The 15,012-nt window shown below is 50.5% G+C and overlaps 1 protein-coding gene across 1 annotated transcript in view; it reads right to left on the bottom strand.

The window, feature by feature from the left end:
• The window catches only part of LOC135907117 (cytochrome P450 2B5-like), a 236,301-nt gene that overhangs the window by 105,236 nt on the left and 116,053 nt on the right, over positions 1-15,012 (bottom strand). The window contains exon 5 of the mRNA XM_070522102.1: positions 1,039-1,343. Within this exon, the coding sequence (XP_070378203.1) occupies positions 1,039-1,343 (305 nt within the window). The remainder of the gene's footprint in view (positions 1-1,038; positions 1,344-15,012) is intronic.

The following is a 15,012-nucleotide window of genomic DNA, read 5'->3' as shown; positions in this document are numbered from 1 at the left end:
ATTTACTATTTTTTAGTGACATGAAAATTGCATAAACTTCATATGGATCTGTAGGTTTAAGGAAAGCTGTATGTGCGTTCCGTGTGCCCAAATACTTGGTTACTGCCATGTCGTGAGTACTTTTTTCCAGACTTGTGAAGTAATCATTAAACATATTTGCTAATTCTTTGCATCTATCCTCCGACCAGAGTTCTCCTGCTCAGACAGACAGACAGACAGACAGACAGACAGACAGACAGACAGACAGACAGACAGACAGACAGACAGACAGACAGACAGACAGACAGACAGACAGACGGACAGACGGACAGACGGACAGACGGACGGACGGACAGACGGACAGACGGACAGACGGACAGACAGACAGACAGACAGACAGACAGACAGACGGACAGACGGACAGACAGACAGACAGACAGACAGACAGACAGACAGACAGACAGACAGACAGACAGACAGACAGACAGACAGACGGACGGACGGACGGACGGACGGACGGACGGACGGACGGACGGACGGACAGTGCGGTCCGATGAGAATACCAATCGGAAGAAAATTTTTGATTTTTGCATCCCATTCGCTCAGAAGGCTGGGCATTTTCGGAGCTTCACCTATAGAGCCATCTCAGAGAAATATCTCTTGTAATGAGTCACAGGAGAATTGTTGCAGTGTGCGTTCTTGTGGGTAATCAGCATGACTTCTGTCAGGGAAACTTATGCTGTGAAAGCAATGCAACATCAGGCATGTCGCAATGACCAGCCTATATTTCCCGTCTGTAGCTATATAGTTATTGTGCAACAATCACTGCGAGGGTATTGCTGTTTTTCTTGGAGGGCAAGTTAAAGAACACGTAATTTTAGTACGTCAAGTTGTAGACTTTCCAGATACGCTCTAAAGAATTGCAATGGTCTTAAATAGTAATAGTAGCCTGCAAATAGTACGCGAAGTTTATGTATGACACTTATCTCCGCTAAGCTGCTTGGCAGCACGCTTTGAAAAACGAGAATCGTGCAACAAGCCAGAGGGGCACACACTTACCTCATGTAATCCATAAATTCTTCAATGTGGCTCGATATGGCTGAACTGTTCCTTTCCACGGAGAGACGATGAGACAACCACTTTATCCAGGCAGGCAGATTTTCGAATGAGAAATCCAAGCCCACTCCCGACAAGGCCGCCACAAACTTAGTCATTCGCTCCAGCTTCGGATCGTCCAGGTCGTAGCGGGCCCCGACCAAGTAGAACAGAATATTGTTCAGCACGCTGGAGGTGAAAAGTTCTCGAGCCTTCACCGGTCTCCCTCCTAGCTGAGTGAGCTTCGTCACTAAGTGATGTGCTTCTTCCTGCAGAGTGCACGATAATGTTTTCACATAGGGGTAATAAATTCTTAAAAAATAAGACACGAAGCTATATTGTCACGTGGTGGTGATGTTGAAGAACACAGTAGCAATACTGGGAATGGCAAAAGTTAACCTTTATTGGGCGAGCCTGTGCCGACAAAACAGGCTACACTTATACGCGGCGATCGTCGAAAATCTGATCAGCGGGTCAAGAGCGTCGGCTTTTATAGATCAGTCATCGAATGTTCCAGAGTAATCGCTGGGACCGGACCAGCATGCCTTGCGCAAAGTTCTACGCCATTCGTGTCGCGCATACTTGCAATCAGATTACACAAGTTGCAGTGAAAGACAGTGCACGGAACTATCCATAACATTCCAGAAACTTCTGATACATTTAGACGCGTCCTGCGCTAAGCGATAACACTTTGTGGATGGTAAAAGCGCTCACTCTTAAAAGATAATCGAGACCACGTGTCAATATGATCACTTTTTTCGCATGGTTCACTCTGATGTTTTGGCATCTATTTCGTTCACGCTATATATATATATATTGACACGTGTACTTATCTTTATCGGGCAACCACGTTTCGCCGCCTAAAAAATGTAATCGCACAGCGTGGGACGCGCCTGCATGTATCTGAAGTGTCTGGACAGTTATCGATGCTTCTATCGGCTGTCTGCTGTCGCCGAATAATAATCATAATATTTGGGGTTTTACGTGCCAAAACCACTTTCTGATTATGAGGCACGCCGTAGTGGAGGACTCCGGAAATTTTGACCACCTGGGGTTCTTTAACGTGCACCTAAATCTAAGCACACGGGTGTTTTCGCATTTCGCCCCCATCGAAATGCGGCCGCCGTGGCCGGGATTCGATCCCGCGACCTCGTGCTCAGCAGCCCAACACCATAGCCACGGAGCAACCACGGCGGGTGTGTCGCCGAACGTTCTGTTATCTGATTTCATCACCTGACGCGAATGGTGTATAACTTTGTGGAAGGCATGTGGGTCCGAATGATTAGTCTGGAACATTCGACGACTGCTCTGTAAAAACCGACGCGCTTGACCCACTGATTAGATTTTCGACGATCGCCGACTCTGTTCGCCGCTATCGTTGTGCTTTAAGTGTAGTCTGTCTATGGGCACAGGTTCACCCAATTAAAGTTAGTTTCGTCTTTCACAGTATTGCTACTGTGTTCTTCATACGGTCACTCCACGTGATATCTGGTGGAGGTGCTTTACGTTCATGTACCGGACACACCCGACAAGCCTTAATCCAAGCCCGGATCGCAAAGACAAAACCAGCACCGTCCCGGACCATCGAGCAAGCCAAGCCACCGGCTACAGCAGCTGCCCCCGGAGCACGGAATTCTACCAGAGACGACCAAGAAGATCGTCAGAGAAGTTCGTCCAGAGAAGATCAAGAAGACAGCCCCAATGGCAACCGGAGCAGCCCCAACAGTTCTGCAGCAGCTTAGGGAGCCACCGACGTTCCGCGGTTCCACATTTGAGGACCGGAAAAGCTGGCTGGAGACGTATGAGAGAGTCGCTTCGTTTAACAGTTGGGACAGCGACGACAAGCTGCGGCATGTCTATTTCGCATTAGAAGACGCCGCCAGGACCTCATTCGAGAATATAGAAGCAACCTTAACGATGTGCGACGTGTTCCGAAGCGGCTTCTTGCAAACGTTTAGAAGCGTCGTGCGAAAAGAGCGAGCCCAAGCTCTACTAGACACCAGAGTGGAGCTGCCAAACGAGACGTTCGTGATCTTCACGGAGATGGCCCGTCTTTTCCGGCACGCCGACCAGGAAATGTCGGAGGAGAAAAAAGTCCGCTTCCTGATGCGGAGCGTCAAGCAAGAACTTTTCAACGGACTTATTCGCAACCCGCCGAAGGCCGTAGCTGAGTTTTCTGCAGAGGCATCAACGATCGAGAAAACTCTGCAAATGCGCACCGGGTAATATAACCGCCAGGTGCTCACGCCGCAGTACGCCATCCAAGGACTGGGTTCTGACGACCTTCAAGAGACCATAAGGTCCATTGTGTGCGAAGAACTTCGTAAGGTCTTGCCTTCGTCGCAGCCTCAAGTGGACTCGATCGCCGACATCGTGAAAGATGAGGTTCAGCGATCGCTTGGAATCCCTGAGGTGCGACCACGATCACCGCAACCTCAGCTGGAAGCGATGACCTACGCCGTCGCCCGCCGTCAAGGTCCCCCTCCGCGACATCGCCAGGGCCCTGTAACGCGGCAATGCCGTCGTCCGCCGCCGCCGCCGCCGCCAGGATGTCCACCCGTCGCCCAGCACGCCTACACGAGGAAGACGGACATTTGGCGAGCCCCCAACCACCACCCGCTCTGCTATCACTGCGGAGAAGCCGGCCATGTGTACGGCCGATGCCCATATAGCGACTTGTGACTGAGAGGCTTCGCCGTCAACGCGCCGCGTCCACAGCTTGGAGAGCGCCCACGTGAAAATGCCGACTACTTCGCCGCTACTCAATGGAGCCCTCGACGACCATCCCGTTTGCCGTCACCAGGCCGCTACCTGTCGCCGCAGCGCCGACCATACACCGGCCCAGCCCGGAGCCACTCAGCGAGCCCATATCCGGAAAACTAAAAGCAGCAACCGATGGAGGTGCGGTTGCTGTTCGTCGAACTGACGAAGATCCTCCGCCACCGACGAAGACACCGATGAAACTACCTCGACGACATAACGACACGCCACCGTCCCGACGAACTCTGGAAGCAAAGAGTACGATGACGAAAGACGACCTCACGAAGCGATGTTCCAGCTTCAGTTCAACACGACGCAGCTGCGATCCGATGCCAAGACCTAATTGCAATGCCGGACAAAGAACCACCGACGTCGACGTGCTTCTCGACGGCCACGCAGTCTCCGCTTTAGTGGACACGGGAGCCGATTACTCCGTCATGAGTGGACCCATCGCCGCGCAGTTGAAGAAAGTTAAAACTGTATGGGAAGGCCCTCAAATTCGGACCGCTGGAGGACACCTCATCACGCCGACTGGAATCTGCACGGCAAGAATTACCATTCATGACTGAACTTACCCTGCCACCTTCGTTATCCTCCAACAGTGTTCACGAGACGTCATTCTCGGTATGGACTTCCTGGACCAACAGGGCGCAATGATCAACCTAAAGTCGAAGTCAATAACGCTGTCGGAAATAAAGCGATGCCACCGGAGAGCCCTCGTAGTCACCACGCCTTGAGTGGGCTCGAAGATCAAGTGGGCATCCCGCCTCGCTCCAGCATTGTTATTTCGGTCGGCACCGAAACACCCTCTGACGTAGAAGGCGTCATCGAAGGCGACCAACGTCTACTGCTACACTCTAAAAACTGTTTGCACCCTTTGGGGTGTATATTTGTCCCACAACAATAATCGTCATCTGCGTTGCTTGCGGTTCCTTTCTTGAAAACCCGGCGCTCGCTACTTTCCTGTCGAGAATGCTGCGTCACACTGATAACGCGCATGCCGTTCGTGACTGGGAAGTACCGGGCTCGCAGCGTTAAAGAAAGAAAACGCGGGCAAGACAGATCACGATTATTGTTGTGGGACAAAAAAGCACCCCAAAGGGTGCAACTGTTTTAGAGTGTAGATCGTGAAATTTTCGTCGCAAGAGGGATTGCCCGACTGCATGGAGGGAAAGCCGAAGTGTTGCTGACAAACTTCAGCCGGGAGTTCAAGCACATCAACAAGGGCACGACGATCGCGTACATCAAGGAAATTCTCGAAACCAGTAACGCGTTTGTCCGCTCGGATTCCGCCGCATCTACCCTGACGACCATGGTTCCCGAACCAGACTACGACATTAATCAAAGTCTCCCCGTGATTAATCTACAGCAGCTCAGAATCTCCTCCGACAATACAAAGGCTGCTTTTCGACGTCATCGAGGATTCGACAAACACCAGCCGCCAAGCATCGCATAATCACCGAGGAGTGCGCTCGACCACTCCGCCAGAGCCCTTACCGAGTTTCGCCGCGAGTACGTAAAGCTATAAGAGAACAAGTCGACGAAATGCTGCGCGACGACATCATCCAGTCGTCGAAAACCCCCTGAGCATCTCCTGTAGTCTTGGTGAAGAAAAAGTCGGAACCCTATGTTTCTGCGTATATTAATGTCGTCTGAAGAAGATAACGAAGAAGCACGTATACCCCCTCCTACGGATATACGATGCATTCGATCGGCTCTACAACGCTAAATACTTCTCGTCGATGGACCTGAAGTCTGGCTATTGGCAAAAAGAAGTCGACGAAACAGATCGCGAAAAGACCGCCTTCTTCATGCCAGACGGCCTCTACGAGTTCAACATCAGGCCATTTGGACTGTGCTCGGCGCCTGCAACGTTCCAACGCGTGATGGACATGGTTTTAGCAGGATTGAAGTGGCAGACCTGTCTCGCTTACTTGGATGACGTCGTTGTCTTCGCCGGAATTTCGACGATCACCTTAGGCAGCTTGCTACAGTACTAGAGGCCATCAAGTCGTCAGGGCTTACTCTGAAGTCAAAAAAGTGCCGCTTCGCTTACCATTAGCTTCTGTTCCTAAGCCACGTCATCAGCAAGTCTGGAGTCCGCCCCCATCTGCCAAACAGCTGCCATTGCAACGTTCCCGCAGCCCATCGACAAGAAGGCAGTGCGTAGATTTCTTGGCATGTGTGCCTACTATAGGCGATTAGTCAAGGACTTTTCACGCATCGCTGAGCCGCTGACAAAGCTAACTAAATGTGACGTCGAGTTCAAGTGGGAAACGCCGCAGGCCGACGCATTTCAAGAACTCAAACGACGCGTGCAGTCACCCCCCTACTTGCGCACTTCGACGAGCACGCCGATACCGAAATACACACTGACGCCAGTAGCCTAGGCCTCGATGCCGTCTTAGTCCAGAGAAAAGATGGACAAGAACACGTGATTGCTTACGCTAGCCGGTCGTTCTCAAAAGCGGAAGGCAATTATTCTACAACCGAAAAGGAATGCCTCACCATCGCTTGGGCTACAGCGGAATTCCGCCCTTACCTCTATGGCAGGCTATTCAAAGTGGTCAGCGGCCATCACGCGTTGTGTTGGCTAGCTAACTTAAAGGACCCTTCAGGACGGCTGGCACGGTGGAGCCTCAGAGTACAAGAATACGACATCACACTAACATACAAGTCCGGACGAAAACACTCAGATGCCGATTGCATATCACGCGCCCCATTGACCCGCTGCCGCAAGATGACGAGAATGACGACGCATCCCTTGGCATAATAAGCGTGGAAGACTTCCCCGAACAACAACGAGGGGACCTGGAGCTAAAAACCATAGTCGAGTATTTGAAAGTGCACACCGACGTTGTCCCTAGGGCATTTAAGCATGGATGATCTTCGTTCACGCTTCAGAACAGCCTACTCGTGAAGACCTTCTCACCAGTCCGCGCCAACTACATTCTTGTTCCATCGGCGCTGCGTCCAGAAGTACTGCAAGCCCTACATGACCATCCGACCGCTGGGCACCTCGGTTTCTCCCGGACGCTATCGACGATACAAGAAAAGTATTACTGGCCGCACCTAACCACCAATGTCGCCTGTTGCGTCAAGACATGCCGAGACTGTCAGCGACACAAGACACCACCGACAAGGTCAGCGGGATTAGTACAGCCGATGAAGCCTCCTTGCCGACCATTTCAGCAGATCGGGATGGAGCTGTTAGGCCCATTTCCGACATCAACATCCGGAAATAAGTGGAACGTCATGGCGACGGACTATCACACTCGCTTCGCTGAACCTAAAGCACTGCCGAAAGGTAGCGCCGCCGAAGTGGCGAAATTTTTCGTCGAGAACATCCTGTTGCGACATGGTGCACCAGAAGTCGTCATCACTGACAGAGGAACGGCTTTTACATCAGAGCTCACGCAAGCCATTCTGCAATACAGCCAGACAAGTCACAGGAGGACAACTGCCTACCATCCGCAGACGAATGGTCTCACGGAGCGCCTGAACAAGACCCTCGCCGAAATGCTAGCTATGTACGTCGACGTCGAGCACAAGACCTGGGATGCGCTCCTGCCGTACGTAACATTCGCTTACAACACGGCGATGCAAGAAACAACACATATCACGCCATTCAAGCTAGTGTACGGCAGGAACCCGACGACGACGCTCGACGCCATGCTGCCGCACGTCTCTGACAAGGAGAATCTTGACGTCGCTAGCTATCTCCAGCGCGCCGAAGAAGCCCGACAGCTCGCCCACCTGCGAATCAAGAACCAGCAGAGGACCGACAGCCGACACTACAACCTCCGACGACACTTCGTCGAGTACCAGCCCGGTGACCGTGTTTGGGTTTGGACCCCTATACGCCGACGAGGACTGAGCGAGAAGCTTTTGCGTCGTTATTTCGGACCGTACAAGATCATCCGACGTGTTAGTGCACTGGACTATGAGGTCGTGCCAGACGGCATTTCGCTATCACAGCGGCGCCGCTCACGACCTGAAATAGTCCACGCTGTGCGACTCAAGCCGTACTACCAGCGTTAATGAACTTCGGGGCTTCGCGTAACTGACCTTTGGACTTTGTTTCTTCTCGTTGTTCTGTTACTTATGTTTAATAGGTGTCCTTTTGTGTTTCGCTCTCTTATATTTGTAGCATCGGGACGATGCTCTTTAAGAGGTGGGTATTGACACGTGCACTTATCTTTATCGGGCAACCACGTTTCGCCGCCTAGTAAATGTAATCTCAGAGCATGGCACTCGCCTGCAGGTATCCGAAGTTTCTGGAAAGTTATCCATGCTTCTATCCGCTGTCTGTTGTCGCCGAAAGTTTTGTTATCTGATTTTATCACCTGACGTGAATGGTGTCAGGTGAATGGTGTCAGGTGAAGGAACGCGGGTCCGAACGATTAGTCTGGAACATTCGACGACTGCTCTATAAAAGGTCGACGTCCTTGACCCCCTGATCAGATTTTCGACGATCGCCGACTCGGTTCGCCGCTATCGTTGTGCTTTAAGTGTGGTCTGTCTGTGGGCACAGGTTCGCCCAATGAAAGTTAGTTTCGTCTTTCACAGTATTGCTACTGTGCTCTGCATACGGTCACTCCACGTATATATATATATAAGTTTAAGTTATGGGGTTTTACGTGCCAAAACCACTTTCTGATTATGAGGCACGCCGTAGTGGAGGACTCCGGAAATTTCGACCACCTGGGGTTCTTTAACGTGCACCTAAATCTAAGCACACGGGTGTTTTCGCATTTCGCCCCCATCGGAATGCGGCCGCCGTGGCCGGGATTCGATCCCGCGACCTCGTGCTCAGCAGCCTAACACCATAGCCACTGAGCAACCACGGCGGGTATATATATATATATATATATATATATATATATATATATATATATATATATATATATATATATATATATATATAGTCAGCCTGGTGACGCCCACTGCAGGTCCAAGGCCTCTCCCATATTTCTTCTACTACCCCGGTCATATACTAATTGTGGCCATGTGGCCATGTTGTCCCTGCAAACTTCTCAATCGCATCCGCCCATCTAACATTCTACCACCCCCTGCTACACTTCTCTCTCTTTGGAATCCAGTCCGTAACCCTTGATGAGAATCGGTTATCTTCCCTTCTCATTACATGCCCTGGCTATGCCCATTTCTTTCCCACTTCATTTCTTTCCCATTTCTATGCCCACTATCTTCTTTTCACTTAATCTTACACACTGCATTCTTCTTTCCATGGCTCGTTACGTCGTCCTCAATTTAAGTAGTACCCTTTTCGCAAGCCTCAAGGTTACTGCCCCGTAGGTGAGTACTGGTAAGGCACAGCCCTTATACACTTTTCTCATGAGGGATAATGGCAAACTGCTGTTCGTGATCTGAGAAAGCCTGCCAAACACACCCGAGCCGATTCTTCTTCTTCGGATTATTTCAGTCTCATGATCCGGATTCACGGTCACTACCTGGTATAAGAAGATGTATTCCCTTACCACTTCCAGTGGCTCGCTACCTATCGTAAACTGATGTTTTCTTCCGAGACTGTTAAACACTACTTTACTTTTCTGCAGATTAATTTTTATACCCACACTTCGGCTTTGCCTCTCCAGATCAGTGATCATGCATTGCAGTTGATCCTCTGAATTACTAAGCAAGGCAATATCATCAGCGAATCGCAAGGTACTATGGTATTCTCCTTTTAACTCTTATCCCCATTTCTTGCCAATCCAGGTATCCGAATACCTCCTGTTAACACGCTGTGAATAGCATTGGAGAGATTGTATTTAGCTACCTGACGCCTTTCTTTATTGGGATTTTGTTGCTTTCTTTATAGAGGACTACGGTGGCTGTGGAGCCGCGATAGATATCTTTGAGCATTTGTAGATACGGCTAGTCTACACCCTGATTCCGCAATGCCTCCATGACTGCTGAGGTTTCGACTGAATCAAACGTTTTCTCGTATTCAATGAAAGCTAGATCTAAAGGTTGGTTATATTCCGCACATTTTTCAATCACCTGATTGATAATGCGAATATGGTCTATTGTTGAGTAGCCTTTACAGATTCCTGCTTGGTCCTTTGGTTAACGGAAGTCTAAGGTATTCCTGATTGTATTCGCAATTACCTTACTAAATACTTTGTAGGCAACGGACAGTAAACTGATCGGTCTATAATTTATCAAGTCTTCGCCATCCCCGTTCTTATGGATTGGGAATATGTTGGCGTTTTTCCAAGATTCAGGTACGCTCGAAGTCATGAGGCATTGCGTATACAAGGTGACCAGTTTCTCTTGAACAATCTGCCCACCATCCTTCAATAAATCTGCCCTCCCCAACAACCTGATCCTCCCCAGCTGCCTTCCCCCTTTGCATAGCTCCCAAGGCTTTCTTTACTTTTTCCGGCGTTACCTGTGGGATTTCGAATTCGTCTAGACTATTCTCTCTTCCATTACCATCGTAAGTTCCACGGGTGCTGTATAAATCTCTGTAGAACTACTCAGCCACTTGAACTATCTCATCCAAATTAGTAATGATATTGCCGGCTTTGTCTTTTAGCGCATACATCTGATTCTTGCCTGTTCCTAGCTTCTTCACTGATTTTAGGCTTTCTCCGTTCCTGAGAGCATGTTCAATTCTATGCATGTTATACTTCCTTGTGTCAGCTGTCTCACGCATGCTGATTACCTTGGAAAGTTCTGCCAGTTCAATTCTACCTGTAGGGTTAGAAGCTTTCATACATTGGCGTTTCTTAATCAGATCTTTCGTCTCCTGCGATAGCTTACTGGTATCCTGTCTAACGCATTTAGCACCGACTTCTATTGTACGCTCGTTAATGATGCCCATAGGATTGTCGTAAATCGCTTCAACACTAAGGTCCTCTTCCTGAGTTCAAGCCGAATATCTTTCATGTAGCTTGATCGGAATTCCTCTATTTTCCCTGAAACAAAGGGTTATGCTGAATGTTTCATATATCGGTAAGGCGTGTCACCGTCCTGCTTTTCACTCCGGTTCACAACCACGCAAAAGACGAAAGGTCTGTGCTAAGAGCGAGTTTAGTCCAAACCCCTGAGCTACCGTAACTGACATCGCATATATCACTGTCATTTAGGGTTAGATAAGAAATGCGGATCTGAACCTGACGTATCACGAATCCGAAAAGAGCTAGCTAGCTAGAAGAGATGAGGCAGGCAGGCAGGTACATATATATATATATGTATATATATATATATATATATATATATATATATATATATATATATATATATATATATATATATATATATATATATATATATTGTACTGAAGAAGAACGAGCACTAAGCACTGGTTAGAGAAAGACGATGACAACGAGTGGTTGGAAGCCTTGTGCCTGTGTTGCCGAAGCTCTGTGTCCACTCGCTGTGGTGCTTGGCTATCTGAGCGCTTTAGCAACCGAACTATAACGCCTCTTGACATTTGGTGGAGGTGCTGGGCCCTTCCAGAACCTGGAACTCCGCAGCCAGATGCCCGCTACCATTTCTGCCATGCCTCAGGACGCCGGGCAGCCCGATCCTCCCTTGGCATCGCGTGTCGTCTGCTCCGCTGCTCTACGCCAACAAGATCCTCCGGTCTTCAGCGGCAACGACGACCATGACGTGGAGGACTGGATCTCGTCATACGGTCGCGCGAGTGCGCATAACTAATGGAATGACAAATCTAAACTGACTAACGTCATCTTCTATATTGCTGGTGTCGCTAATTTCTCGTTCCGGAATCACGAATCCAACCTTTCCACCTGGACAGAATTTACCCATTCTTTCAAGGAAGTCTTCGGTAGCCCTGCTGTGCGCAAGCTTCGCGCAGAGCAATGCTTGCGTAGTCGCGCTCAGCAAAAGGGTGAAAAGTGCGCGAGCTAGATTGAGGATGTAGTTGGCCTTGCCGGCGCATTAATCCCGCCATGCCCGACTCTGAAAAGATTAAGAATGTCATCAAGGGCATAGAGGATGACGCCTTCCAAATGCTCTTGGCGAAAAATCCTCAAACGATTGACGAAGTCATTACCCTGTGCCAGAGCTACGATAAGCTCTGCAAACAACGCCTTACGACGCGCGGAGCTGCCGCACCCACCGACACGATTTCGGCTTTAACTGACACTTCTAGTGCTGCTCCCGCCCACTCTTCGTTCCTCGACGAAATCAAGCAATGCATTCGCATAGAAGTCGCGTGCCAACTGTCACTGCTGCCTGCTACCCAGTCATCTGAGTCCTCTTTGTCCCCGGAACTCCGACGCGTCTTACACGAACAAGTCAGCGACGCACTACCTCTTGCTAATCAGCCACCCTCAGCGCCGGTTCCGCTCGCGTACGCTGCAGTCGTCGTCAGGCCAAGACCACCGCCTGAAGTTGCGCACTACATCCTAACAAGCAGCTTCTACGCCTCGCCTTCTCCAGCTGCGAACTACTTGCCCAGAAGCGGCTTCTGAGCGCCTCCGCAGCCCCTACGCCCAGCTCAAGACAGTGAACCGCTACCTAGGCCCCCTGTTGATAATCCGTGGCGTACCCAAGACAACCAGCCGATCTGCTTCGCGTGTGGCTTTGCTGGCCACGTGGCACGGTTCTGCCACCGGCGGTGTTGGTATCCTCCAGATACTGCGAAATATCAAGAGAATGCTCCTGACTCCCAGTCGCGCTATTCGCCACCAGTTCCGCACTTCGCTCCCTCAACTCCTGTTCCCCTAAGCTTCAACACTCGTTGGTCTCCATCTCCCCGTTGACGTTCCCTCTCCCCCATCGTCCGCCGCCCTCCAGCTGTGGAGGAAAACTAAAAGGCGCAGTTCCGGAGGCAAGAACTGCGATCTCTTCGAACTGCTCAAGCCCTGGTTTATTCGCTACGAACATCATTGAAGCTTTTGCCGAAGGTGTCGCCGTCCACGCGCTTGTCGACACGGGTGCCACAGTGTCCGTGATTGCCGACCAGGTTCGCCGTACGCTCCGATAAGTCGCGACGCCATTTTCTGTCATTTCGCTACGTACAGCCAGCGCTGAGCCAATTGAGCCCTTGGGAACATGTACCATCCGTGTCGCCATACAAGACAGTTTACACCACATTCAGTTGGTTGTTCTTCACCGCTGCTCTCATGCCATCATTCTAGGATGGGACTTCCTCTCATCTCATCACGCTGTTATTGATTGTGCCCGTGCAGAACTTGCGCTGACTCCGTTTTGCGGCAGTACTTCTGAAGATTTCCCTCCACCTTCTGCTCGGGTGTTCGTCCCCACCGACGCTGATATCCCTCCTTTCTCTTCCGCCCTTGTACCCGTTTCCTGTGCAGCTTTCTGCGATTCCACAGTTCTTTTCACACCATCTCAACTTGCTGCACGCCGTCATCCCTTCTTTCTTCCCTTTGCCCTCCTTCCCTTTCGCCAGGGCTCCAGCGCACTTTACGTTTCGAATACGTTTTCGTGTCCATCTAGCCTACATCATGGCGAGCGCCTCGGTTTTGCTGATGAACTCGACAGAGCTCTGCGCATGACGTGCCTGATGACTCGACTCCTCTGCACGTTGACGCCATGGCTCTCCCTGTCTCTGCGCCTGCATGTAACCGAACGTTTGCTCCATATATTGATCCCAACCTCACTCCGAGTCAGTGCACGCAGATCGTCGACTTTCTTAACCAATTTCGAACTTCTTTCGACCTCCAAAAGGAATGTTTAGGAGGTACCTCGACAGTCCTTCGTCGCATCGACACCGGCAGCCACGCACCTCTACGCCAACGTCCATACCACGTGTCCGCGACGGAGCGCCGTGTCATCGATGAGCACGTAGGAGACATGCTTCGACGCGGCGTGATACAGCCATCGCACAGACCCTGGGCTTCTCCGGTAGTGTTGGTCAAAAAGAAAGATGGGACTATTCGTTTTTATGTGGACTATCGATGTCTAAATAAGATAACCCGGAAAGATGTCTATCCTCTTCCCCGTATCGACGACGCACTGGACTGCCTCCAAGGCGGTGAATTCGTTTCGTCCTTAGACTTACGATCCGGTTATTGGCAGGTGCCCGTGGCTGACACAGACCGCCCGAAGACAGCATTTGTTACGCCTGATGGCTCATATGAATTTACCGTGATAACCTTTGGCCTCTGTAATGCGCCTGCAACGTTTGAAAGAATGATAGATAACATCCTCCGGGGCCTCAAATGGCAGACATGCCTTTGTTATCTCGATGACATTGTCATCTTTTCCCCGGACTTTTCTTCTCACCTATTACGACTCAAACGCGTGCTCACTTGCCTTACCGATGCTGGACTCCAGTTCAACTTAAAGAAGTGTCGCTTCGCCGTCCGGCAGCTAGTCATCCTTGGCCGCGTTGTTTCGCAAGGTGGTATGCTCCTAGATCCAACCAAACTCCAAGCCGTTGCCGAATTCCCACCACCAAAGACCACAAAAGAACTCCGCAGCTTCATCGGATTACGCTCCTATTTTCGTCGTTTCATCCGCAACTTCGCCATCATAATAGCGCCTTTGACGCAGCTTCTCGCGGGTAACCACGACCTCTTGGCCTGGCCGCCACTTTGCGATGCCGCATTCACGGCGCTGCGTCGTCTTCTAACCTCACCCCCTATACTCCGACATTTTGACCCAAGCGCACCGACAGAAATACACACGGATGCCAGTGGCGTTGGCATTGGTGCTGTTCTTGCACAACGAAAGACTGGCTTCGATGAATACGTTGTTGCTTTCGCTAGCCGCGCACTCATGAAAGCGGAAGCAAACTATTCCGTTACAGAAAAAGAATGTCTGGCTATCATTTGGGCCATAACTAAGTTTCGTCCTTACCTCTACGGCCGCCAGTTTGACGTCATCACGGACCACCATGCACTCTGCTGGCTGTCGTCCTTGAAAAATCTTTCAGGCAGCTTCGCTTGATGGGTGCTTCGCCTTCAAGAGTATGATATTCGGGTGCTGTACCGCTCTGGCCGTAAACATTCAGACGCGGATGCGTTGTCTCGCTCCCCAGTGTCAGGCCTGCCCAATCACGAGAAAGTACAAATATGCGAGTCCTACCTCACCGCCACGGATATGCTTTCGGAGCAGCAGAAGGATCCATGGATTGTTGCTATGCTGGCTTTTCTGTCAGACCCATCAGGGCCTTCTACTGGCCGTGCATTGCGTCGCCAAGCACACCACTTTACT

This window comes from Dermacentor albipictus, chromosome 7 (assembly GCF_038994185.2).
Source record: "Dermacentor albipictus isolate Rhodes 1998 colony chromosome 7, USDA_Dalb.pri_finalv2, whole genome shotgun sequence".
Taxonomy (NCBI): Eukaryota; Metazoa; Arthropoda; class Arachnida; order Ixodida; family Ixodidae; genus Dermacentor; species Dermacentor albipictus.
This window is presented reverse-complemented; position numbering and strand designations above follow the sequence as displayed.